At 45.1% G+C, this 24,466-nt stretch overlaps 3 protein-coding genes and 1 long non-coding RNA gene across 6 annotated transcripts in view; 3 read left to right on the forward strand and 1 right to left on the reverse strand.

The window, feature by feature from the left end:
• irak1 (interleukin-1 receptor-associated kinase 1) overlaps nucleotides 1-1,164 on the reverse strand; it is a 17,154-nt gene extending 15,990 nt beyond the window's left edge. The window contains exon 1 of the mRNA XM_051426690.1: nucleotides 854-1,164. Coding sequence (XP_051282650.1) covers nucleotides 854-968 — 115 coding nt within the window. The 5' untranslated portion in view covers nucleotides 969-1,164. The remainder of the gene's footprint in view (nucleotides 1-853) is intronic.
• Nucleotides 1,165-3,014: 1,850 nt separating this feature from the next.
• Nucleotides 3,015-16,817, forward strand: mecp2 (methyl CpG binding protein 2). The gene is made up of 6 exons (XM_051426680.1): nucleotides 3,015-3,123; nucleotides 5,562-5,757; nucleotides 6,584-6,795; nucleotides 6,877-7,070; nucleotides 7,156-7,292; nucleotides 9,608-16,817. Exons 1-6 carry the CDS (start codon nucleotides 3,092-3,094, stop codon nucleotides 12,083-12,085), a joined length of 3,249 nt encoding a protein of 1,082 aa, XP_051282640.1. The 5' UTR covers nucleotides 3,015-3,091; the 3' UTR covers nucleotides 12,086-16,817.
• Nucleotides 3,815-4,264, forward strand: LOC127377164 (uncharacterized). Its single transcript, XR_007887644.1, has 2 exons — nucleotides 3,815-3,880; nucleotides 3,921-4,264. It is a non-coding gene; the product is annotated as an uncharacterized LOC127377164 (long non-coding RNA).
• Nucleotides 16,818-16,881: 64 nt separating the features above from the next.
• LOC127378123 (uncharacterized) lies at nucleotides 16,882-24,240 on the forward strand. 3 transcript variants are annotated; one of them, XM_051426761.1, is made up of 10 exons: nucleotides 16,882-20,563; nucleotides 21,156-21,421; nucleotides 21,535-21,708; nucleotides 21,852-22,009; nucleotides 22,110-22,308; nucleotides 22,407-22,500; nucleotides 22,671-22,842; nucleotides 22,935-22,984; nucleotides 23,273-23,457; nucleotides 24,089-24,240. In XM_051426761.1, exons 2-9 carry the CDS (start codon nucleotides 21,162-21,164, stop codon nucleotides 23,336-23,338), a joined length of 1,173 nt encoding a protein of 390 aa, XP_051282721.1. In that variant the 5' UTR covers nucleotides 16,882-20,563; nucleotides 21,156-21,161; the 3' UTR covers nucleotides 23,339-23,457; nucleotides 24,089-24,240. The 3 variants fall into 3 exon arrangements, with proteins under 3 accessions (XP_051282721.1, XP_051282723.1, XP_051282722.1); XM_051426763.1 differs by having other exon boundaries at nucleotides 16,882-20,546; XM_051426762.1 differs by having other exon boundaries at nucleotides 16,882-20,514.
• Nucleotides 24,241-24,466: the final 226 nt, after the last annotated feature.

The following is a 24,466-nucleotide window of genomic DNA, read 5'->3' on the forward strand; positions in this document are numbered from 1 at the left end:
TGATCAGTATACACTGTATCTTTATTGATTATTGATCAGTATACACTGTATCTGTATGGATGATATTGATCAGTATACACTGTATCTGTATGGATGATATTGATCAGTATACAGTGTATCTTTATGGATGATATTGATCAGTATACAGTGTATCTTTATGGATGATATTGATCAGTATACACTGTATCTTTATGGATGATATTGATCAGTATACACTGTATCTTTATGGATGATATTGATCCTGTATTGACAGTCAGACTGTGGACATATGACGGCCTTTAGCTCGTGTTTCTAGAGTTACGTGTTGTTACGAACACGTTAGGAATTGTTAAAATGTGATATTTCTTAAAGGGAGTTTGGTGCAGGGAGCTTTTAGTTGGATTCAAACTGCTGATATGGATCATTGTTAACGTTTAGTCTCCACTACAGAAACACTAGCTAACTGCTGAAGGCTGATCAGGTTGATTGATGCTTTAATAATGGGAGTATTGATTATTGATTATCAGTTTCTAATGGCCTTATGCTGGAAATGGTTCCCCTTTGTGTCACTGACTGCTGAAAGAACAAAACCCAATGAAATATTTATACATATAATCGATCAATAAACTGAACTTTATAGTGGAAGCGCTGTATTGATCCAATACACAAACACAACAAATGTCTTTAATACGTTCATTAAATCTTAGTTTACATTTCTCATTGACTCATATGTAAAATAAATTAAATCAATAAGTCTATATGTACGCTGTGTATTTACCCCCCCAAACCACACACACACACACACACACACACACACACACACACGTTGGCAGTTAGCCATTAGCAGACGGTCTCAGTTCTGGTTCTGACTCACCGAAGCGGGTCCAGTCCAGGTCTGACAGTCCGTCCATGAGCAGGCAGAAGTCCCAGTGGACGGAGGGGGGCAGTTTGTAGAGACACAGTCCTCTCAGGTCTCTGTCTGCCGACATCTTTACCGGACCCTGAACCCACCGCGGAGCTAACAGGCTAACAGCTAACAGCTAACCACGCTGAGTGTACACTGTTTACAAACACAAACAGTCCGGATCAAACTCTGTAAACAACTGTAAACAACTGTAAACAACTTTAAACACAAGTTCAGTCCTCTCCACTTCCGCCCGCCGCGCGCCCACTGCAATAAGAGCCGCGTCCGGTCGGCAGCACTCCAGAATAAAAGCATGCAACCAGGAACTCACCAATTAAAGGTTATTTCAGGATTTTATTACTAAAAACTGAAAGAAAATAAACAAAGAGAACAACAACACACAGACAAACAGGACAACAACACCTTCTACTGTAATATTTTATTTTATATAGTGTATATATTTCATCATTAGATTTGATTCTCTTTGATTCTGTTTTATTTACCCTTTGTAAAGACGACACTGTGCTGCTGTGCCAACTTCAATTTAAACTACGGACGGTCAATAAAGGAACATCTTATCTGATCTTTCTGTATAATATTGTTTTTATTATTATTTATGACAGCTGAAGATTATTAATCCCTTTGAATTATTAGACGACTCATCTAAAACATTCACACTGCAGGATGATACATATAATTATTTCTTTATTAGACAGCCAGCTGTTTGTTCCTCTTATAAAATCATGAAACAACTTAATTGTGTTTTTTCTTATAGAAGTTATAAAAGGCAAAATAAAAAGATCTATATAAAAGTAAAATAATCTAATAAAATAAATGAAAACAACAACAATAATAACAATAATACTCCTACTACTACTACTACTAATAATAATAATAATAAAGCTTTGGGTTTTAGAAACAATAACACAGTTTTCATTCTGATTTTAAAACTGTGTGCTTTTATTTTGTTAAAGGAAGTGTTCTCTCCACTCCACTGATTCATTTCCCTGTTTGAACTACGGCAAGCATGAAGTTCTTACAGTAATCTGACATCACATACAAACACACACAAACAAATGAGTGTGTGTCACCCCCCACGTACACAAACACACTCACAGTTCCACTGTGGTTGAGGAGCGCCTGAACGCACCGTTGGTTCACTTGTGTGTGTGTGTGTGTGTGTGTGTGTGTGTACGTGTGTGTGTACGTACCGTTATCTTACTACGGGGACACTGAGAGGACATTTCTGACATATATAAACCTTCCAGTAAGTTCTGGCTTCTGTCCCACCAGACTCCATTGAAAAAAACACTAATTTTAGCAGATAATGGTAAGACACACTTCAGCCTGAACACAAACAGAATAAAACTCATTAAAGCGTCTCTGTTAGTGTTTCCAACAAAAACTCTGCTTCGGTGGAAATAAATCCTTCATTCTTTCAGTCGGAGCAGACGGGCTATGGAAACAAACCACAGAGAGGCTGTCAGACTACTTGATACCAGCACTGTAAAGTTTTTACACACACATATATAAACATCACTGCATGCACATTAGTCTTTAGACCTGTGCTGTATATTCAGAGCCCTGTCTCGCTGATATTCTTTGCTAAATTACTGCTGTGTATATATTTTTTAAAATATATTAAAATATTGTGTACTTACTATTGTAATACTTTCCCACAAGTTCTATAGCCTGTTTTTGATATATATTGTAAATGTCTATTTTGTGTACATTTAGATTTTTAATGTATTTGCTGTTACTTTTCTACGTATTTGTTTTGATATTTTATTGTTTTTATCTCGTTTTATTTGAGAATTTTCGCTTTATTTTGATATTTTATTTTTTATTTATATTTTATTTTATTTGATCATATTTTAATGATTTGAATGTTGTCGTGTATGGATGAGCCCATATTGACTCTGTTGTTTAATCTTTAATTATTATTGCTCAAACTAGGCTTTTCTGTGTGAAAAATAGATTATTGTTTTTACAGAGCTTCATTGAACGTCTCAAGCTGACCGATGAGAGTTCACTTCTCGCGGGATTACGCCGCCCCTGCGCTGCGCTGAGCGCCTCTCGGCTCAGGTCTCGCGGTGTTTGCTCGCTGACGGCGGTTGGAAATGGAGTCGGAGGGGGCGGGGTGCAGCAGGAGGGAGCAGAGATGTTTGGAGGCTTTTTTTTAATATAAAATTATTTATTTAAATAAAAATGGCCGCCGTGGAGAGCGGAGAGGAGAGACTGTAAGTGGGTTTTTACATTTTATCCTCCGTTAAAGCGCCGCCGCTGCCGCCGCCTCCGACCGCCGCCGACTGTTTTCCGTCGTGTGTTTTATTGAAGTAAAAGTGCGTTGGTTTTTACCCCGGCCTGTCTCGGCGGAGCGGGGTTAGCGGGAATACGTCACCAACTTACTGCTAAGTGTGTACTTTAGCTGCTGTAGCCGGAGCGGACGGGCGGTCGGCGGCTTTAGCTTTAGCCCGCTCTCAGTGCGCCGCCGGGCCGCCCTGACTTCCACACAACTACCGGGGAAGTGAGGCCGGGGGTCGGCGGCGGTGTGACCGTCAGTAACACCACAGCCCCGGGCAGCGGCGGTGTGTCCACCCGCCTCCGTCAGACAGCCAGGAAGCTAACAGGCTGCTAGCTTGTTAGCAAACAGAGAGTGTTTATATCAGAAATAACCCGGGTTACCCCCCCTCCCCCCGGTATACCCGCCCCCTCCGGCAGCTAGGGTAATCAGATTATTACCCTCATTAGCAGGAAGCTACCCCAGTGCCGCTGAGCCAGGCAGCTGTGTGTGTTTCAGGCTGGAGTCGAACCTGTGACTGTGTGTGTACAGGACACTCTTTATATGGAGGGTGGGGGTCACTTCCTGTTCCTGCTGCTTCACCTCCACCTGCAGCTTCTTCACACACACACACACACACACACACACGCGGGGGGGTCCAACCTGAGGGTCGAGACCCCGACCAGGGGCCACACGGTGAACGCGAGGGGCCCGAGGTGAACGCGAGGGGCCACACGGTGAACGTAGGGGCCCGAGGTGAACGCGAGGGGCCCGAGGTGAACGCGAGGGGCCCGAGGTGAACGCGAGGGGCCCCGAGGGAGAAGTGTTCTTTATAAACTTTATTATTTGTTTTACTTTGTAGTTTCCTCGTGTGATCCAAAGTCACTTCCTGGTTTCCAGGCGAAGATTTTAGTTGATTTTATTTTTCTGAATTATATAAATCACTTCCTCCAGTTTCACTGCCAAAACAATGTCTAGTGTTTGTGATTGATCTGTGTCAAATGGATCAATAACTAATAATCAGATTCAACCTGACTTATGTATTGATTATTTGTCTTCACATTTGGTTTAACAAACAATAAACACATATTGGAAGTCAATATTTTTGTTTGATAATTGATTGTTTATGAATTATCAATGGACTGATTGTTTCAGTGATGTCACTGAACAGCTGATTATATTATATCAGAAACCTCCTGTAATCAATTAATAGTCCACAAATGAACCGCAGATCGATTAATCAATGACGGAAATGATCAGAATAAAATAAAATCCATCAAAAACAACAATAAACAAAAAATATCTAATTTATTTATATATATTATATATTTAATTATTGTTTTTTATTATTGAAACATCACTTCCTGTTTACGGCCGCAGGTGGTTGTAAACAGGAAGTGATGCTGCTGGTTTCAGACACAGTCAGAGACTGAAACCTGGATCTGTTTCAGTCGGCCACCTGTAACAACTTACTGTTGGTGCGTTCAGGGACGCCTCAACACTTCAGAGCTCAGCAATCATTTTAATTTATAATAATAATTATAATATCAAAATAAAGAGCACAAAATCAGTCTGAGCTTCATAATAACAGATCAATAATATCAATAAACCTTCCCTTTAAGTGGCAGAATGCAGTACAACAAGCACGCCTACGTCCCCGGTTCGATTCCAGTGAGGACTTTGTTGCATTAATCCCCCTTACGCTTTCTGTCTGTTTCTCTTTGTCTGTCTACAGCACTGACCTAAGCCCTGTATCTACCGCACTGACCTCTGTCCTGTATCTACAGCACTGACCTCTGTAACTTTGATATTATTGTTAAAAATGTAAAAAAAAATGGTCGGAACACTGACAGCTTCAGCCTGACAAAGACCCGGACCCTCTCGTCACAACGATAGCTCGTCTTCTCAGTGTCTGCACAAGGTGTTTTATTTAGAAAATTGACAGGATTCTCTATGTTGTTCCTGTGTCTGACTTCCTTTTGGCTTTCGTCAAAAATATTACAGTGAAGTGGAGAGCCGCCTATAGGATGCTTCTGAAATGCACTTTGGTGTGTCCATGGGGATGCACCAATATATCGGATGATATTCGCCTTGGTTGACATTTTCCCGTGCTGTCCGTCTGTCACAAGAAGAACACCACATAATCACAACGTCCCTGGTTTGATTCCAGCTGAGACTTTGTTCCATTAATCCCCCTCTGTTTCTCTACTGTCACTATCAAATAAAGGCAACAATATATCTCAAAGACAGAGAGGTGGTTCCAGTTTGTGCTAACGTACTCTTTAATGTCTGATGTCTCGGGACAAAATTGTTTGTGTAAAGAGAGAGAAGAGAAACTGACCAATCACAGCTTGAGTTGGGGCGTGGTTGAGTAATGATGTCATCTCCTTTCTACAGGGAGGAGGGGCAAGAGGGTGAGGAGGGACCCGTTGACCCCCGGCCCCCTGCCAGAGAGAGAGACAGGTCCCACAGTAAGACCAAGAAGGCCCGTCGGGAGCGTCGTCATGCCGACCGGGGGTCGGAGACCACAGCCGCAGACACGCCCCCGACAGCCACTCTGCAGCCACAGATGGGGGCGGAGCCACAGACACAGGTAAAGACAGATCAACCAGAACAGGTCCCAGTACACAACTTCCTGTCTGTAATCTGGTGGTTTTGAGCAACAGGGATCACACACTACAAGATTGATCAGTAATCAATACTTCCATTATTAGCAGTTAGCTAGTGTTTCTGTAGTGGAGACTAAACGTTAACAATGATCCATATCAGCAGTTTGAATCCAACTAAAAGCTCCCTGCACCAAACTCCCTTTAAGAAATATCACATTTTAACAATTCCTAACGTGTTCGTAACAACACGTAACTCTAGAAACACGAGCTAAAGGCCGTCATATGTCCACAGTCTGACTGTCAATACAGGATCAATATCATCCATAAAGATACAGTGTATACTGATCAATTATCAATAAAGATAGTGTATACTGATCAATATCATTCATAAAGATACAGTGTATACTGATCAATTATCAATAAAGATAGTGTATACTGATCAATAATCCAGATACAGATACAGTGTATACTGATCGATATCATCCATAAAGATAGTGTATTCTGTTGTTTGGCTCCCCGACACAACCAGATATTTCAGGTGTCAGCGAGTTCTCTGAATCTGTATCTGGTCTAAAAGCAAGCATGCAACGTTACTCTGGCGTCTTCCTGCATTCTTCACAGCAGAGTTTGTCCGGACAGTGAAAGCTAGTTAGCAGCTACGACACTAAAATCAATTAAAAGTATTTTAAACTGGAGGTCTGGAAAGGTAACATATGCCACAACCATTACTAACAGAGACAATAATGTAATCAATATAATATAAAGGTGTTGGGGATAAGGAGCTGGTTTCACGTCACTTCCTTCCTGCAGGTGTCGGAGCCGGTGGCAGGCCCCTCAGAGGAGCCGGGGTCTGAGTCGGCAGCCGGCAGCGAGTCTGCAGGTTCTCCCAGGCAGCGGCGCTCCATCATCCGGGACCGCGGGCCGCTGTACGACGACCCATCGCTGCCTGAAGGCTGGACCCGCAAACTCAAACAGAGGAAATCCGGTCGCTCGGCGGGGAAGTTCGATGTCTACCTGATCAAGTAAGCCACACCCACCACTGATGCCTTGGCAGTCATGGATGACGAGGTGGTGATGACGGTTGTTCTTATGTTATTGTTCAGCTCGGAGGGAAAGGCGTTCCGTTCCAAAGTGGAACTCATTGCCTACTTCCAGAAGGTTGGTGACACGACCACCGATCCCAACGACTTTGATTTCACTGTCACTGGACGTGGAAGCCCCTCCCGCCGCGAGAGGCGTCCGCCTAAGAAACCAAAGGTGGTGAAACCATCGGGGCGAGGCCGTGGGCGGCCCAAAGGTACTCTTATACTAAAAGTTCAACTGGAGTTATTGAACAGTTCACAGATTTCACAAATGTTTCTTCTCGTGTCTTTTTTGTGTAGGCAGTGGGAAGATGCGGCAGGCTACAGAGGGCGTGGCCATGAAGCGCGTGGTTGAGAAAACTCCGGGCAAACTGCTGGTCAAGATGCCCTTTGGCAAGGCAGAGTCCTCCACAGGCACCACATCCACTGCCTCAAAGGTTTGAGTTTCAGTCCTCTGAAAAACAACTTTTCTTTAGCAACGTCCTCCAGTTCCTGGCCCAGGAACCATGGGAGACAAAACTCAGTGTGACAGCGTGGAGCTCTCTGAAAACTGACCTCTCACCTGCAGTTGCAGATGTTTTCACACATAAATACTAACGTCAGAAGATGTATATGTGATCTAGAATATTTGTATTTCCTGAAGAAAATGCGTCTGAAAGATTCCCAAGCAGGAAGTGTTTTTGATTCACGTCTGAAGATATCACCCAAAATCAGTCATAACTAAATAATGTGTTCAGGAGATAACTGTCCAAAAAATTTATATAAAACGAAAAAGAATAATAACCCAAAAAAAAAGAGTCACACAATTATTGTCAAATTATTGGACTTGACTAAAACATGAAATAAAGTATTAATATCATCGTTACTATTATATGAATCAAATAGATTGGACCTCTGCCCTGTTTCTACAGTGCTGACCTCTGCCCTGTATCTACAGCACTGACCTACACCCTGTGTCTACAGCACTGATCTCTGCCCTGTATCTATAGCACTGACCTACGCCCTTTATCTACAGCACTGACCTCTGTCCTGTATTCGTCCTGAGCTCTGTAACTTCAGTATTATTGTCAAAAATGTAAAAAAAAAAAAAAAAATAGTGTCTGACAGCTTGAGCCTTACAAAGACCCTAGACCCTCTCGCTACGACGGCAGCTCGTCTCCTCAGTGTCATTTTCTTTTATCCAGAGTCTACAGTCTGAGTGATTTATTTAGAAAATTGACGGGCTTCTTAATGACCTCCTGTGTCTGACTTCCTTTCGGCTTCCGTCGAAAATAGATAGATATTCACCTTGTTGACTGACCTCGGCAAATAAGTTGGCTGGTATTCACCGGTATATAAGTGGGCGATGTTTATCTGTTCGGTTGCATCAGTTTTGCAAAGGTTAAATGTTGTGTTGGTTGTTTCAGATATTGGAGGAATAATTAGTCCCGTTTTCCAGCTCTGACACAAACACACTCTCCCTGCTCCTACACTAGTAAACAAACTTCCCCCTGTCCTTCAAGCTCCCAGTCAGCTAGTAGGACCAAACATACAACAGTGCAGCGGTAAGAGACTTCCTGTGTTACGAGAGAAAAGGTCTGTGTTGCAACAGTGCTCTGATACTTTGGTCCCAGTGACAAGTCGCAGCTCTTGAATGAATTTGGTTTTGTTTTACCGCGACTATCAGACTGATGGAATAAGACTTTTCTCATCAACTAACAGTTAAGTCCACTGTGAGGGGGCAACCCTATTTAGTTTTGATAATTGACCAGATTCTCTATTTAAACGCGCAATGGCACTTCTGGTGGAATTACACGTATAGTTTGGAACGGCTGTTATTGGCTCGAGCAGCTGTGTTGCAACTGGGACGCGCCATAGCCATCGCCGGTGGAATCGAGCAGTTTTTGTTTATTTATTTAGCACAAGTGGATAACAATATTTACAAAGCAACTTCTTGTTTTGGCGGTAGTCTTGATGGGCAGTGTGGGCATGCACGTGGAATCAAGCAGTTATCATGTAGACTCAGTACCTACAGACAGGTTAAAGGCACACTATGCAAGATTTTTACCATAATATAACAGCTTCGAAGTCATTTCGATGGTAAACAAACTCTTAGTATAGCGAATCATCCCGATAGAAACACTGGAGAGGGACGCCGTTGGCAGAACCAGCAATGCAAGTCTGAAAGGTGGCACCCCACCAAATCTCGCAAGAAACACAAATTGCTTTTTACGGCGCGACGTCACATACATCAGCAACATAAGAAGCAGCCTCATTGGAAGACACTAGCAGGCATTCACTCAGACGTTACCTGGTCAGTAGACATCTTCGGAGTCTATCTTTGCCTGTTCGATGTCCGACGCTTCCATCCTACTGAACATGTACCTGTATACAGGGGGGAGGGTATCAGGCCGTGAGTGCAGAGACGCAGAGCCGTATATAGAGACGGCTCTGGTGAGTGGTATTTACGACAGTTAACGTTAAATACAAGTTCTCTGCAGCGACTCTAGGGGTAGCTGTTTGACAAAACCAGAAAACTGCATAGTATGCCTTTAAGGGGTCCTGTAAAGGCAAGGGCGTTTGCTGTGGGACTTGTGGGTAATGATGGAAAACTGGAAGAGGATCCAATCTGAACCTGAGCAGTGTTTTATGTCTGTCTCTGAACACTGGATTTACTGTCTGAGAGAAGCTAGTGACCTTATGGTTACCTACAGTTAGCGCTACCTAACATAATGCTATGTTGATGCTAATAAAACCTGTCTATTCCCTGCAGGCGGTGTCTTCTGCTCTTGTGCCCAAGTCCCGTCCCGGCAGAAAGAGGAAGTCAGAACAGGAACCTCCTGCCCCACCACAAACCACCCCTAAGAAACGGGGAAGGAAGCCAACCTCGGCATTAGCAGCTTCAGCGGTCGCCACAGCATCCACCTCCTCTGCATCAACCTCCGGAGGCTCGGTGGCCGGGAGTTATGCAGCGGCCGCCATTTTAGCTGCGGAGGCCAAACGGAGAGCGGCCAAGGAGTCTTCCACCAAACCTGTCGTCCAGGAAACGGCCCTGCCAATTAAAAAACGCAAAACGAGAGAAACAGTGGAGGAGAGGGAGAGCGTTCAGACTCCAGCGGCCTCTAGTGCTGAGACTGAGAGAGGGGTCGCTGCAGAGGAGGAGGAAGGAGGTAAAGGACAGGGAGCGCCGACCTCAGAGCCTCAGCCCGCCCCCTCTGAGCAGAGCCAATCACAAACTGCCTCAGATGAATCACACGGACACAAGGCGCATAAAGGGAGGAAGCACAAGGAGAAAACAGGGATAGCGGCAGGAGACGGAGGAGGAAGAGGTGAGGAAAGGGATGAAGATGTAGGAGGAGAAGGAGGAGGAAGGAGTAGCAGCAGCAGCAGTAGCATCAGTTCCTCAAAGAGCCACAAAAGGAAGGAGCGACTCCCCCATAAACACCACCATCATCACCACCACCACCATCATCATCACCGCCACCAACATTCCTCCACCCTGGATCTTCCTGCTCCTCCTCCTCCTCCAGCTCCCTCCAGCCAGTCCAGACCTGAAGACGAGCCCCGGACCGTCCCTCAGCTCACTTCCCAGCAGGCTTCCCACAGACCGCAGTCTCTTCCTGAACCTCGATCTCCTCCTCAGTCCCGCCACCAACCCCAACCCCGGTCCCAGCAGCATCCCCAGCCTCCCAGTCAGTCCCAACCCCAACCCCGGTCCCAGCAGCATCCCCAGCCTCCCAGTCAGTCCCAACCCCAACCCCAACCCCAACCCCGGTCCCAGCAGCATTCCCAGTCTCCCAGTCAGTCCCAACCCCAACCCCGGTCCCAGCAGCATTCCCAGTCTCCCAGTCAGTCCCAATCCCAACCCCGGTCCCAGCAGCATCCCCAGCTTCCCAGTCAGTCCCAACCCCAACCCCGGTCCCAACAGCGTTCCCAGTCTCCCAGTCAGTCCCAACCCCAACCCCGGTCCCAGCAGCATCCCCAGTCTCCAAGTCAGTCCCAACCCCAATCCCAACCCCGGTCCCAGCAGCATTCCCAGTCTCCCAGTCAGTCCCAACCCCAACCCCGGTCCCAGCAGCATCCCCAGTCTCCCAGCCAGTCCCAACCCCGGTACCCTGCACCCCAACCCTCCCCTACCAGGCACGTCTCGCCCCCGTCCCGGCCCCAACAACCCCCACCTCAAACCCACAGTCAGTCCCAGCCCTCCCCCCAAAAAACCCAGTCACAGCCAGCCCAGCACCGGACCCAGCTTCAGACTCAGTCCACATCCATCCTGCACATTCATCCACACCCACATCCGCAAACCCAGTCCCCCACAGCACACCAACCTCAACCCCAGACCAGACACCTGTCTCAACCCCAAACCCACCTCAAACAACAATCTCAGACCCGGCAGTCACTGCAGCCTCAACTCCAACCCCAAACCAGGACCCCAACCCAACTTCAGACTCAATCCCAGTCCAGAATCGCAGCCCAACCTCAGCCTCAACTGCAGCCCAGAACCCCAGCCCAAATGCAGCCTCAAACCCAGTCCAGAACCCCTTCCCAAATTCAACCTCAGTCCAGGACCTCAGCCCAAACGCAGCCACAACCCCAGTCAAGAACCCCGGCCCAGCCTCAGCCTCACCTACAACCCAGACATCAAGCGCAGCCCCAACAGCAGACGAGGCACACATCGCAACACCAGTCTCAATACAGACCACAACCCAGACAATCTCTCTCCCAACCTAGGCCATCCCAGTCCCAGTCCCAAGCACAACCCCACTTTCAGCGAATTCAAACACAGCTGCGCACCCAATCCCAGCCCCACCCTCAGCCCGCCAGGCCCCACCTGCAGCACCTTTCATCCCACCGACCACCTCCCAGTCTGTCCAGGACCAACCTGGTCCCTGCTCAGCAGAACCAGAGCGAACAGCCCCAAGACCTTAGCACCACGCGGCCTGGCCGGGGGAGCCTGCTGCCAAGCCGAGAGGTCGGCGTGGAGGGTGTCAGGGCGGAGGGGAGGGCGGAGCCAATCACAGAGTCAGGAGGGTCAAACAGCACCTCGAGGCCTCCTGGATCTCCAGGAGTAGCCGGGTCCGGGGTCGGCCTGGTCCCCGGGGCAGACGGTAGGGCTAGGCTTCGGGCAGAGCCAGAGGCAGCAGGTGAGGGCAGGGAGCTCAGAGACATCGTCCCCCAGTCCGCCGTCCCCTGCCCCAGCCGAGAGGAGACTGTAGAGTCACGGACTGTCGTCAGTGAACGAGTCAGCTGATTGGTCGGGCTGACGAACAGCTGATTGGTCGGTAGACTGACGGACTGAGTCAGCACCAGGTGGAGGAGGACTGAGACTGGGCTGTGAAGAATAGCGTCACACAGAGCTGGCTCCGTCTGGAGACTCTGTAAAGTTCTGGATTTGAGAACCAACTGGGCGCTGATGGACAGCTGGAGGACGGATAGAGTCTTTTTCTAGGAAAAACAAACAAAGAGGAAAAACCGATAAACAAGTGTGTGTGTATATATAATCAAAAGGCAGCTGTTGTGTCCCGCTAGTCTCCGTGGGGAGGGGGGGAGTAGTTTGGAACTAAACGCTTAACAACACATTACTCTGAACGAAACGTTGCTTCCGGAATATAACCTCTTTTTTTTTTATTTGGTATTTTGATAGTTTGTTTTTGTCTCCGTTATACAGCTTTAAACTCTGATATTATTGACTGACAGTCCCTTACTCATCGTTGTGCTGCTGACTTACAGTCTCTTATTTAAAGTCCTGCTCTCTCTAAAACTCCTCGTTGACTGACAGTCCCTTACTGAAACTAGCCCTCGACTGAAAGCACTCAGAGGTGATGTGGCGGTCTGCACCTTTAACTGGTTTCTTAGAAATCTCACCGTTTTATTTCCTCCCCATTTATCTTTAAAGCAACATTATGTAAGAGGTATTTTTGGTATTTGTAACTTTGCTAACAGCCAAACAACAACAAGGTGAATAATTCTAACTAACATTACTGACTACTCCAACAGCAAGATGACCAGCTCGTCGTCTGTCTGCAGACCAAGCTCTCTTTATCCAACCACTAACAGACAGTCCCACATTTACTCTCTCCTTTTCTCTTCTGAGCTTCCTGAGCCTCTGGCATTAGCTCTGTCCATAGAAGCTGCTGAGCCTGGTTACATTGCCTCCTCGTCTCGCTCTGGTTCGGCACTACGCCGGTGCCGCTCTCTGTCAGCATTCCCTGAAAACTTCCTCCTCCAGGTGGTCCAAAGCTCCTGTGCTACCAGTGTGAACACCAACACTCCCCCAGTGCTTAAGGCAGCAGTATGGCTAAGCTAACAGCAGCTACATTAAGCAGCAGTTAAGGTCTTTGCACATCAAGTCAAAATTCTTCGTATTTGATTTTTAAATCCATCATCCGATTAAAATCATCATAGAAACCTTGCATACTGAAATTCACAATATGAGATGGCGTAGTCACTTAGTGAGGATGATTTTGTGGTCCTCGCACTGAAAGTAGAATAAGAAAAAGTAATTGGGTCCAAGGTGTCAAGAACAAGGAGAGTTTGACCTGCTGATAAAGGAGCTGTCTGCTCCTGCTGTCTCTTTGTCTCTGTTCCTCCACCAGATCACGTGAGCGGTGAGAATTTCAGATTTCCTCGCTCATGGAGCTGTTTGTTCACTCTGCTTTCCCATTCAAAGCCTCTCTGGCCGCTCCGCTCAAAATCGCTTCACACTCAACTGCTTGAGCCGAAAAACTAAAAAGGATACATTATATTTTAATTTGATCTTAAAGCCTGATTGAGCTGTATCATACATTATGTGTCACAGATCAGACTCAGTAGGATGAAGCCCTTCACTGCAGATCCTTTCATTGTTGCAAAAGAAGCAACACCCCGCTGAGCCATGGACACAATTCATGAGGTCATTCTAAAGATCAGCTATACGTGTGATTACAAATGAGCAGAGGAGCAGAATCACTTGCACTTCTGATACAAACAGCCTCGCGCTCGTGTTGATGTGCAAATTAACAATGAACAGGAAGCATGGGAATGATCCTGGTGACACACAGTGGTACCCCAGTACTTAAAATAACTTTGTTTCAGAGTAGGGGTGTAAACATGATTGACACAATCTGAGGTCATATTTGATTTAAACGTGCCACAATTTTGGTCGAAAAATACGGACTTGGTGTGCAATGGCTTTTTCTTTACTGTCCATCAGGAAACTCACCAGAAAACATTGTCTCCAAGTATGATCCAGTTTCACCAAAATCACAGTTGTTGGTGGTGGTTGACTTTAAAGCGTTATGCACTTGTCCCGACCAAAGACCACAGTGCAGGAACAGGAGAACAGAGGAACCATTCACCCCGTTACAGTCAGTGGAACATCACCAGGAGTCTGTTACTCTAAAGTTACATAATGTTGCTTTAAGGCCACAAAGAGGGGGTCAGTAATGTTTTCCATCCACTTCCAGACTGCCCCCTACAGGTAGCGAATCTGATGTATGAGTCTGACTCTACACAGAACTCATTCTGTCATCATCGTTTTAAATATTTGGACGACTTGAGGAGTTCTTGAGTCTACCTATCGGACAGATGAAAAACCTTGAGAGCTCCTCAAGTGTTTCAAACGCAGCGAGTTGTTCTTCCAGTTAGAGATTCTTCCATACTGGTCTTCATTGAATCTGTTTGGTAGTCTTTTTGTTTCCAAAGGAAGCGCTTTTAATATCAAACCAAACCCACCTTTACAGTAGCTTTATTTTAGTTTTTAGTCTTAATGAAAGAGTGGGAAATGGAGTCATTTTTATCGTGTCTTCGTGTTGAATGTCTGGAACAGTTTGCACTCCTCCAGTTTGTACAATCAACCGCCTGCATGTCGCTCGGAGACCCTGCAGGCCTTCAACCGGAGCAGCACGTACGCAGAGGTCGGCCTTGTCCCTGAACCCGGTCCGATTCAGCTTCAGGTGGAGTCAGATGTGTTGAGACGGCAACACAAAACTCTTCAGTGAGCAGAAATCTGGAAGTCTAGATTTGAGAGCACGAACAGAGAGAGTAAGAGGAGGAACTGAAGACTGAAAAACTCAACATGAAAATAAAAGAAGCCAATCTGACATAATGGTCAAACCGTGTAATTACAGCAGTGGCATCGGTCACTTAATACACAGCGACCAAGACAAGCAGCTGTAAAACGAATGAAATGATTTTCACTATCAGAGTCTGATCTATTCCTTCCCAAAGTATTTGGTCAGAATGGTCTACAAGAGCTGCTCCACTAATTCCGTTTATCCGTTTATCATGCTAGCAGAAGGCTAAACAGGAAGTTAGCAGCCCCAATTTAAGATTTTTCTAGTCAACTAGCAGTTCGTGAGATAAAGCCAATAGTGGACTAGTCATCATGTTTCTGATATCACTGTATTGATTAGAACCTGTTAACCAGCAGTAATGATTGTGAATCAGAACAAGCAGTAACACAGTGTAACATCACACAGTCTGGTTGTTCAATAACTCCCAACTTCACTGAAACTGATCAGACTGATCGATACGATGGATGATGGATAACATTAACAGTTACTTACTAATTAACTAGCTACAAACTGGCTCCTCTTCCTCCGTTTCATTCCTCTCCTGTCGCTGCCTGAACCCGCCGAGTCTTCATCCCCAGAGTCAGAGTCCTGGTCGGAGCCGCTGGACATCAGCTGCCCTCCGTCAGTCCGCCCCGCTCCGGTTCTGTGGCTCATTCGGGCCCCGCCCTGGTATCATGTTGACTTTAAATTTGATCAATACACTCTAAAGACGGAAAATCAAAAGCTTCAGTTTCTGTGTAATCAGTACACTTTAACGAGAGTCTGTGGCAATCAACGTTTTGCCACTAAACAGGAAGTTTTTGTAACTTACATGTACATTCTCCAATTTGCACCAAACATTACGTGTCTGATAAGAGTCCCGCCCTGAACACATCTATGTGCTAATATTTAGTCATAGTCATAGCGGTACCTAATGGAAACAGATCGATGTGGCGATCATCATCTGATTTATGTGAAATTCTCACAACGTGGTCTCTACGTGATGTGCTGGCGCATAACGCGACTGCAGCACGCCCCGACTTGCACTGACTGTGAGGGCCAGATCATTGCTGCTCACTGGAACAAGTTGCCTTTGATTTTTAATGAATTATTTTTGCAGTTTTCACTGTCTCCTGAAAATCTGACCTGAAATGAGACATTTTAGGCCATAAAAAGAAGTGAGATCCTGGAGGGACTAATAATCATTATTGATCTTTAGTTCTGATGATTCAACAGTTTGATGATGAATCTCTCTGTGAGCTCTCACACCTGAACTTCCAGATGCAGGTTGAATGTTGACGCTCTCTCCGTATATCTGAACTCTTTGCACCTTAGTGGTCACATGACTGTTCGGGGAAGCTCCAGCACTTTAGGACAGACGTTGGGAAATTGAGCTTTTCACCCCCTGAGCAGAAAAACATGAATGTCTTCATCCTGGATTAAATTAACGTGCCTCGTCCACTCACCTGACACCCCGGTGTCTTTGTTGTGACCTCATGCAGGTGATGTTGTTTGTATCTACCTGAGGCTGAAGCCTCACCGCTGCGTACCTGGCGCTCCGCCTGCCGCCCAGTCTGCTCAGACCACGTTAGCATGCTGTCTCTCACGCAGCTGCAGAAATCAAATGTCCCTCTGTGAACGGACTCACTCCACAGGACTCGACCGGCACAAACTACAGTAACCAGCCACCATATTGCATGTTCCAGAGTTTAGTGCCTATAATATTGTGCGTCTTGCCAGAAGCCACCATGTCAGCCAAGCCATGTTGTGTTTCTAGACTTAGTAGTGATGTGTGTGGTGACTTCATAGTTGCTAATATTGAGGATGAATATTCTGCTTTTACTGGTTGGAATTCAGTGGAAACTCCAATACACTGTCGCTGTAGACAAAACTAGTTTTTACCTGTTTTCTTATTTTTCTTTCTAACTAAAAGCGTTTGTTGTCCCCTGATCTGTGGTCGTCTGACTGATTGTAGCTCTCTCTCTCACACACACACACACACACACACACACACACACACACACACATCCAGAGGATGAAGAGCTTTCACCATCAGGTGTTTAAAGGCAGAAACCAGAGGTCTCACTATTTGTCAGCTAATTGTGACGCAGAACTGTTGAGTACAGAGTTTAATGTTAGAAACATTCAGTCTGGGTCTCCAGCTGTTACACTGACTAATGCTAAGCTGCATATGTTGGACAGTTAGCATCATTAGCATTAATAATCATCCATATGGAGGGTATCTCAGCAGCTGATTTGGACAATGTGAGTTTTGTGTCCATATTTAAACTCCCAGTGGGCTGATTTTGATTAATTTAAAGTTTATTTATATGATTAATATATAACAGCGGCACAGACGATCAGTGACAAAATGATACACAACAGAAGAAATGTGAAGAAATATTCTGTGTAAACATTCACACACTGAGCTTTATTGATTCAATAATGCAGCGATGTATTGATCATATGAATAACCTCAAACTGAATCATAGTCAGCCCACTGGGAGCTGAAATATGGACACAAAACACCTCCATATATCGTCCATATAGCTGATTATTAATGCTAACAATGCAAATTCTCCAACATATGCAGCTTAGCATCAGTCAGTGTAAGACCTGGAGACCCAGACTCAACATTAGACTTTGTACTCAACAGTTCTGCTTCATAAAATAAGATCAATTTTGATCTTGAACAGAAATCTGAGTATCTTTAGTTATTGATAAAACTTTGAGGAAATGGAAATGATCTTCTCTGAAGTCTAACCTGACGTCAGTGGTTCTCCCTGCTGGTTGTGTAGCAGTACTGCAGCCGGCATTAGCTTTATAAACAGTGAAAGAAATGTTTATTTAATGAGCACCTGAAATGTCAATACAGCTGCTCTTTGACTATAAAGTTCAGTTTATTGATCAATTATATATAAAAATATTTCATTGGGTTTTGTTCTTTCAGCAGTCAGTGACACAAAGGGGAACCATTTGCAGCATAATGCCATTAGAAACTGATAATCAGTAATCAATACTCCCATTATTAAAGCATTAATCAAACTAATACTGTCAGACAACCTTATCAGACTGTTTCTAATCAGTATCATCCATAAAGATACAGTGTATACTGATCAATATCATCCATAAAGATACAGTGTATACTGATCAATATAATCCATAAAGATACAGTGTATACTGATCAATATCATCCATAAAGATACAGTGTATACTGATCAATATGATCCATAAAGATACAGTGTATACTGATCAATATCATCAATAAAGATACAGTGTATACTGATCAATATAATCCATAAAGATACAGTGTATACTGATCAATATAATCCATAAAGATACAGTGTATACTGATCAATATCATCCATAAAGATACAGTGTATACTGATCAATATCATCCATAAAGATACAGTGTATACTGATCAATATAATCCATAAAGATACAGTGTATACTGATCAATATCATCCATAAAGATACAGTGTATTCTGATCAATATGATCAATACAGATTATTGATCATATTGATCAGAATACACTGTATCTTTATTGATCACAGGTGAGTATGTTAGAAATTGCTTTCTTCATAAAGGTTTTTATGTTCAGTATCATTGATGATTGAGTCCTCTGAGGGGCACCAACATGTCAAATAAAGCTACAACAATTAGTCGGCTAATCAATTAGTTGATTGACAGAAAAATAAAACTAAACTACTTTGTTAATCAATTAATCACAAAATATTTTTTTTTCATAAAAACAGCCTCAGATATGAGGCAGAGTTTTCGGTTTTATATTAAATTAAACAATGTTTGACATTTAAAGACATTAAAAAACATCACATTGGACATTTTTCACTATTTTCCATTTAAAGATTATAAAATAATCAGCAGATGAATCAATAACTAAAATAACTGCAACGTCGTTTGGCCTCAGGAGGAAGATTTGTAAAATAGGTAATACTCACATTTAAAGCTTCTTGGTAATAATAAACTATATTATTTATTGTTATATTGTTCAGTGTAATAAACTAATTGAAATATTCTCATATTAAATAATAATATATCAGGCAGACAGTGAACAGAGTTGATGTGTTAGAAGCAGGAAAAATGTGCAGCGTGAGGATCTGAGCCACTTTGACAAGAACCACATTGTGATGGACGACTGGGTCAGAACATCTCCAAACCTGCAGCTCTTGTGGGGGGTTCCCGGTCTGCAGAGGTCAGTACCTATCAAAAGTGGTCCAAGGAAGGAACAGAACCACCAACCCCTTGCACTAGCCGTACACACCAAAATTATAGGAAGCAACACAACACAGCCACTCTAAATCTCCTCAGTGAATTATACAATCAGTGCAACAATAAAACCCACAGTCAATCATAATCCTTTCTCCAACCCAAAAACATTCAGTTCAACATGAGTCCTTTTCTCAACACAAAATTTCCTCTCCGGGCACCCAGAAGACGCCAACACAATTGGAGTTGAAACCCTAGTGGCCACAAAAGCCAATCTGAGTGAGCTTCTTACTCGGTTTGGCAATCTTTGAACTACTCTATGGCAGACGCTGGAGTTACTTCCTTAGCCAGCAGTGTGCTGCAAACAGCTCCGGGGAATGGACAGTCTGGAAGCCGGATCGTCGCTGCAGAGTCTCTGGAGTAGTATGATGGAGGGGCCAGAGTGATGGCTAAACGACGTGCTGACGGACAGACTGAGCCTCTTCCTCCGGTGAGAATGTCGCAGCATTTTCTGTTCAAACACCGGTGACAGTTTTGCACAAAACTTTTGACATCAAGGTTGATCCAAGGCCAGTAGACCAGAGCCTGCAATCTTCTATAGGGCTTGTACCTGCCCAGAAGACCAACCAAGGAGTTCCCATGGAGGATTTGGTAGGTGGTTTTATGAGGCAGTTGTAACACTCAATAGATTTTATCCTCTAAAATGGTGTATTTTGTGTCATCTGTCAAGAGGACTTCTCCCTGGTCCATCACAGCCTGGTACAAGTGTTGGGTCATCCAAGTAGTGCCTCCACCTTTCGGAGGCCAACACCACAGCAGCTGTCTCAAGAGGTAGAGCGGGTCATCCACTAATCAGAAGGTTGTTGGTTTGATTCCCAGCTCCTCCTGCTGCATGTCAAAGTGTCCTTGAGCAAGATACTGAACCCCAAACTGCTGTGTCATCAGTGTGTGAATGTGGTAGTGGACGGCGCTTTGAGTGGTCGAATGACTAGAAAGGCACTATGTAAGTACAGTCCATTTACCATTCATGTTATTTTACATTAGACGTGTAAATTCACAGGCTATTTTATAATTGTATTAACATTTCCATGTATTTAAAAAAAATACAGATAAAAACCCTGTAAACTTACAGATTTTTTTATAGTGAAGAATTTAATAAGCAGGCCTATAACATACAGAATATAACTGTACTCAAACAGCAACTAAACAAAGGGTTAACTGAACATTAATCGTGGTTGGCTAAACCAAATAACACAACGGATAAACAAAATGGACGCCAACTACAACTTAACCCAAATCCCCCCCATGACATATGAGACAGTGGTTTGTCCCAATGAGGTGCTCCGGGATTTAAGAGTCCTGCACCCTTGGACACACCTTTCGCTCCAACAGGAAAGGACCTGTCCCCCAACAACCAGGTAACCCAAAGACAAAGAAACAAAGGCTGAATGTAAGCAGATTGCTGGTGTAAGTGTCCAGTGTTCGACTGTGTGAGATTAATAAAATGATGAACAGATTTCAGATCAAACAAAGTGCGTAATGTGAAACCTGTAGATATAAATCACCTGTGTGAATTATCCTTATTATTCAAATTCTTCTCCTGCAGTCAGACTGTAGTTTCAACTGAGCTCATCTTAGTGAGTTTTTACTGCTTTCATTTTAGTTTTTATTGTTAAAAATGTTTTCAGTCAGACTCTCAGTCTCAATGAACGGATTAACCAACGCCTCCTCTTGTGGTGTTGATGAATTTGAATAAACTGACTAAAACTAAAGACATTTTCTGTTAAATTTTATTCATTTTGGTTATCTTAGAAACAAACTAAAATTAATAAAAAAATCTTTTTTACTTTATTTCAGTAACTCAAACTAGTTTTATTGACCTTAATAAGCTCAGATTAAAGTTACCATTGACTGCAGTATTATTCAGACATCCCATGATTCACTGCTGCTACCTGCTGGCTGAAGGGATGAAAACATCAATAAATCTATAAATACACTGGAGCCTCCATCAAACTGGTTTTACTGGTGAAACATTGACCTCACTGTGACCGCTGAGCAGGTGAAGATGGTGGCTCAGGTGTCCGCTCAGGTGGTCATGGGGCTGCTGCTCGGACTCTCGGCGGGTCCAGGCCTCTGCTCCAGCGCTGGTCCGGACTCTGAGCGTGGCAGGATGGAGCTAAGGCGTGTTCGCAGCCTCGCCACACATCCCAGGTACGGAGAGTGCTGGACGCGAGCTTTGGAGGAGCTGGACATGCGCTGCAGGGACCTGACATCAGAGAGCCAGAGCCGGATTGCTCTGGGATTCGCTCTGTGTCACCTGAGCAGGTAAGACCTGGTCCAGTCCTTCAGACAGCAGCTCAGGAGAGAACAGTGCAAGTAATGAAGTATAACTATAAATACTCATAAATGCAGAATCTCACCCATTTTTAATCTGTCAGCTCAGGTAGGGATATCCCATCATGCCCTGAGGGGTCAGAGGTCAGCAGGTGTACAGGTGGGATGGACGATGTGGCCTTTAACACCTTTACTGAGTTCTTCACCCACACCCACTCCATCTGCCACTTCCTGCAGTCCGAGGCCTGGCAGAACCGAGCGGAGAGCGCCATGCACAGGTAGCGCGCGCCATGCACAGGTAGCGCGCGCCATGCACAGGTAGCGCGCGCCATGCACAGGTAGCGCGCGCCATGCACAGGTAGCGCGCGCCATGCACAGGTAGCGCGCGCCATGCACAGGTAATGCACACTGTGTGTTACAGGTTAACTGAGAGTTCAGCAGGTGTAGCTGAGCAGCTTCAGTCCACCAGGCAGATGGCTGAGGACCTGATGGACGCCCAGAGTGCTGCCTTACAGGCACAACAAGAGATCCTGAACAATGGAGAGGAGCTAAGAGTCACCCTGAGAGACTCCACCCAGGGTAAAACAGTCACCTTTTATATTCTCTGTCCTCTAGTGGACAAACTCAGTTAATACACCTTCATTTACTCTGTCTAATTGTCTGTCTACCTGTCTGTCAGGTCTGCGGTCAGTGTTCTCAGAGCTCAGCAGTGTCTCCAGGGAGCAGCAGGTGGCGCTGTCTGAACTCTTCAACAGAGTTTCCTTCCTGCAGAGTTTCCTACTGATGGAGGCGCACAGTCTGAGCTCCTGCTGCTACAATGCTGCTGCTCTCTTCACCTCCTTCTTCCTCACCTCCACACAGCGCTCCTCCAGAGCCAGGTAACTCCTCCCCCTCACCTCCTTATTCGGTTATGGGATTTATGGATTGATGGATTGATTGATTGATTGATTGATTGATTGATTGATTGATTGATTAGGTTGGTGCTGTTGGGGTTGGTGTGTCTGAACTTCTACCTGGAGAGGAAGATCTATCAGTTTGTGATGACCTCTCATCTTGAACACCAACACGCGGTCAGTTCCACGTTGATCGATCAGTAATCAATCATGAGTTAATAACTGATGAGTAATCAATGGTGTGTGTGTGTGTGTGTGTGTGTGTGTGTGTGTGTGTGTGTGTGTGTGTGTGTGTGTGTGTGTGTGTGTGTGTGTGTGTGTGTGTGTGTGTGTGTGTGTGTGTGTAGGAGCTGCTCAGTGTGTATGTGAGTGTGTTGCGGAGGGTCATGGTGTGTGTAGGACTGTGTATCCTGCTGTGTGTGTGTGTGCGCTACAGGGACCCGGTCCAGCAGAGCCTGAAGGTCCTCCAGCAGCTCCAGGAGACCCGGCGGAGCCTGCAGGAGGTGCTGCAGCACGTAGGTGAGTCCAGGTACAGCAGCAACTGGTGGACACTAGAGGGACTGCACTGAGACTGTGTGTGTGTGTGTGTGTGTGTGTGTGTCTGTCTGCAGAGGGATTAGCAGAGCGACAGAAGGAGGCGGAGCTTCACCTGGATGTGAAGGTGAGTACATGAACTTCATGTGATATCACAGAGAAAGTTACTTCCTGTGATGTCATCTGACCAATCAGATGTCTTCCAGAGGAGCTCAGGGAGGAGGAGGGGGGAGGGGGGGAGGAGGAGGAGGAGGAGGAGGAGGAGGAGGAGGAGGAGGAGGAGGGCAGCAGCACGTTGGTGCCTCTGACTGCAGACAGCTCACACGTGTCTCACTTCTCACACATTGGTCAGTACCTGTCTTACCTGTGTCCACTGACTGTTGGCCATGTAGTGAAAGTCTGTCTGTCTGTGTAGGTTGGAGTACTGACCGTATTCTCAGCAGTACAGTCAACAGTGACATCACCCTGCTGCCAGCTATAACCCACAATGCCTCAGTGAGGAGCCCCACTACCCACAATGGCTCAGTGAGGAGTCCAGGCAGGCGTCCTCGTCGCTCCTCCTCTCCTTTGGTCTACAGCATCCTGGTGGAGGACAAACGGGTATCTGATCTGATTGATTATTTTGATCTAAACAGATGTTTTTAAAGTTCTGTTCAACCGGAGCGAACCAACCAACCGTTCCCACCGGGAGCGACACCCTTTCTAAAGCTTCAATGTATTTACACTAATGAACTCTTATTATTCACTGACACACACATTCAGTGTAGAGCAGTTGGTCAGTGGCGGAGTCCGCCGTCCCCGTGATCCTGAATCACAGGAACTCAGGTTGTAAACACTCAATGACACCTGTTTAACACAATAATGAATAAAACATAAATATGTAATCGACTGTAATATGTAGAAATGCGTAATCATTTAGTAATGGGCTGCAGACGCTGTGGCGGCTGTCCATCAGTGTCATTAAAATAAAGTTGTTCAGTTTAAACAAACAACAAAAACAGGAAGTGGAACCGTTCAGCTCATTTAAATAAACTTTATTAATCCTGCTGTTTACATTCAGATCAGTGATTCCTCATCCTCACTGACGTCACAGAAATCAGCCGTCTGATTGGTCCACAGTGACACAGCAGCATTTTACACACTGTTGCCATAGTAACCACTGAGATCTGAAGGACTGTAATGTTGAACAGATTTGACCTCTGACCTCTGCTCCTCTCTCCTGATTGGTCAGCCTCGTTACAGCCTGAGGAGCCGAAGATCAGAGACCCACTGACCCTCAGACCACGTCCTGGTCCCACTGACCCTCAGACCACATCCTGGTCTCTGTTTGTCTTTTAAACTGTTGAATCTGTCTGAATCTTAATAAAACAGATTTTAAACCGATGTTTCTTCCAATGACTGACTGTTCTAACGTTAGCTAAGCTAGCAGCTCAGAGGCTAACTCTCAGGTGTCTGTGGCTAACGGCTATGTAGCAGCTGTAGACGTTGGTTTTATAGCAGCAGGGGTCAGTTGGTGACGTCACCTGACTGCAGATCAGCCAATGGAGAAACTCAACTGTAACAGCCGGTTTCAACCAGCAGAGGGTGCTGTGCAGTTCATTAGTAAATA

This window comes from Dicentrarchus labrax, unplaced genomic scaffold (assembly GCF_905237075.1).
Source record: "Dicentrarchus labrax unplaced genomic scaffold, dlabrax2021, whole genome shotgun sequence".
NCBI lineage: Eukaryota > Metazoa > Chordata > Actinopteri > Moronidae > Dicentrarchus > Dicentrarchus labrax.

Coding starts and splice junctions, on each gene's coding strand:
- mecp2 (XM_051426680.1), top strand. CDS start 3,092: ATGGCCGCCGTGGAGAGCGGAGAGGAGAGACT. Junction 3,124..5,561: donor GAGAGCGGAGAGGAGAGACT/GTAAGTGGGTTT, acceptor TCCTTTCTACAG/GGAGGAGGGGCAAGAGGGTG. Junction 7,071..7,155: donor AGGCCGTGGGCGGCCCAAAG/GTACTCTTATAC, acceptor TTTTTTGTGTAG/GCAGTGGGAAGATGCGGCAG.
- LOC127378123 (XM_051426761.1), top strand. CDS start 21,162: ATGGTGGCTCAGGTGTCCGCTCAGGTGGTCATGGGGCTGCTGCTCGGA. Junction 21,709..21,851: donor GCGGAGAGCGCCATGCACAG/GTAGCGCGCGCC, acceptor TGTGTGTTACAG/GTTAACTGAGAGTTCAGCAG. Junction 22,985..23,272: donor AGCTTCACCTGGATGTGAAG/GTGAGTACATGA, acceptor CTGTCTGTGTAG/GTTGGAGTACTGACCGTATT.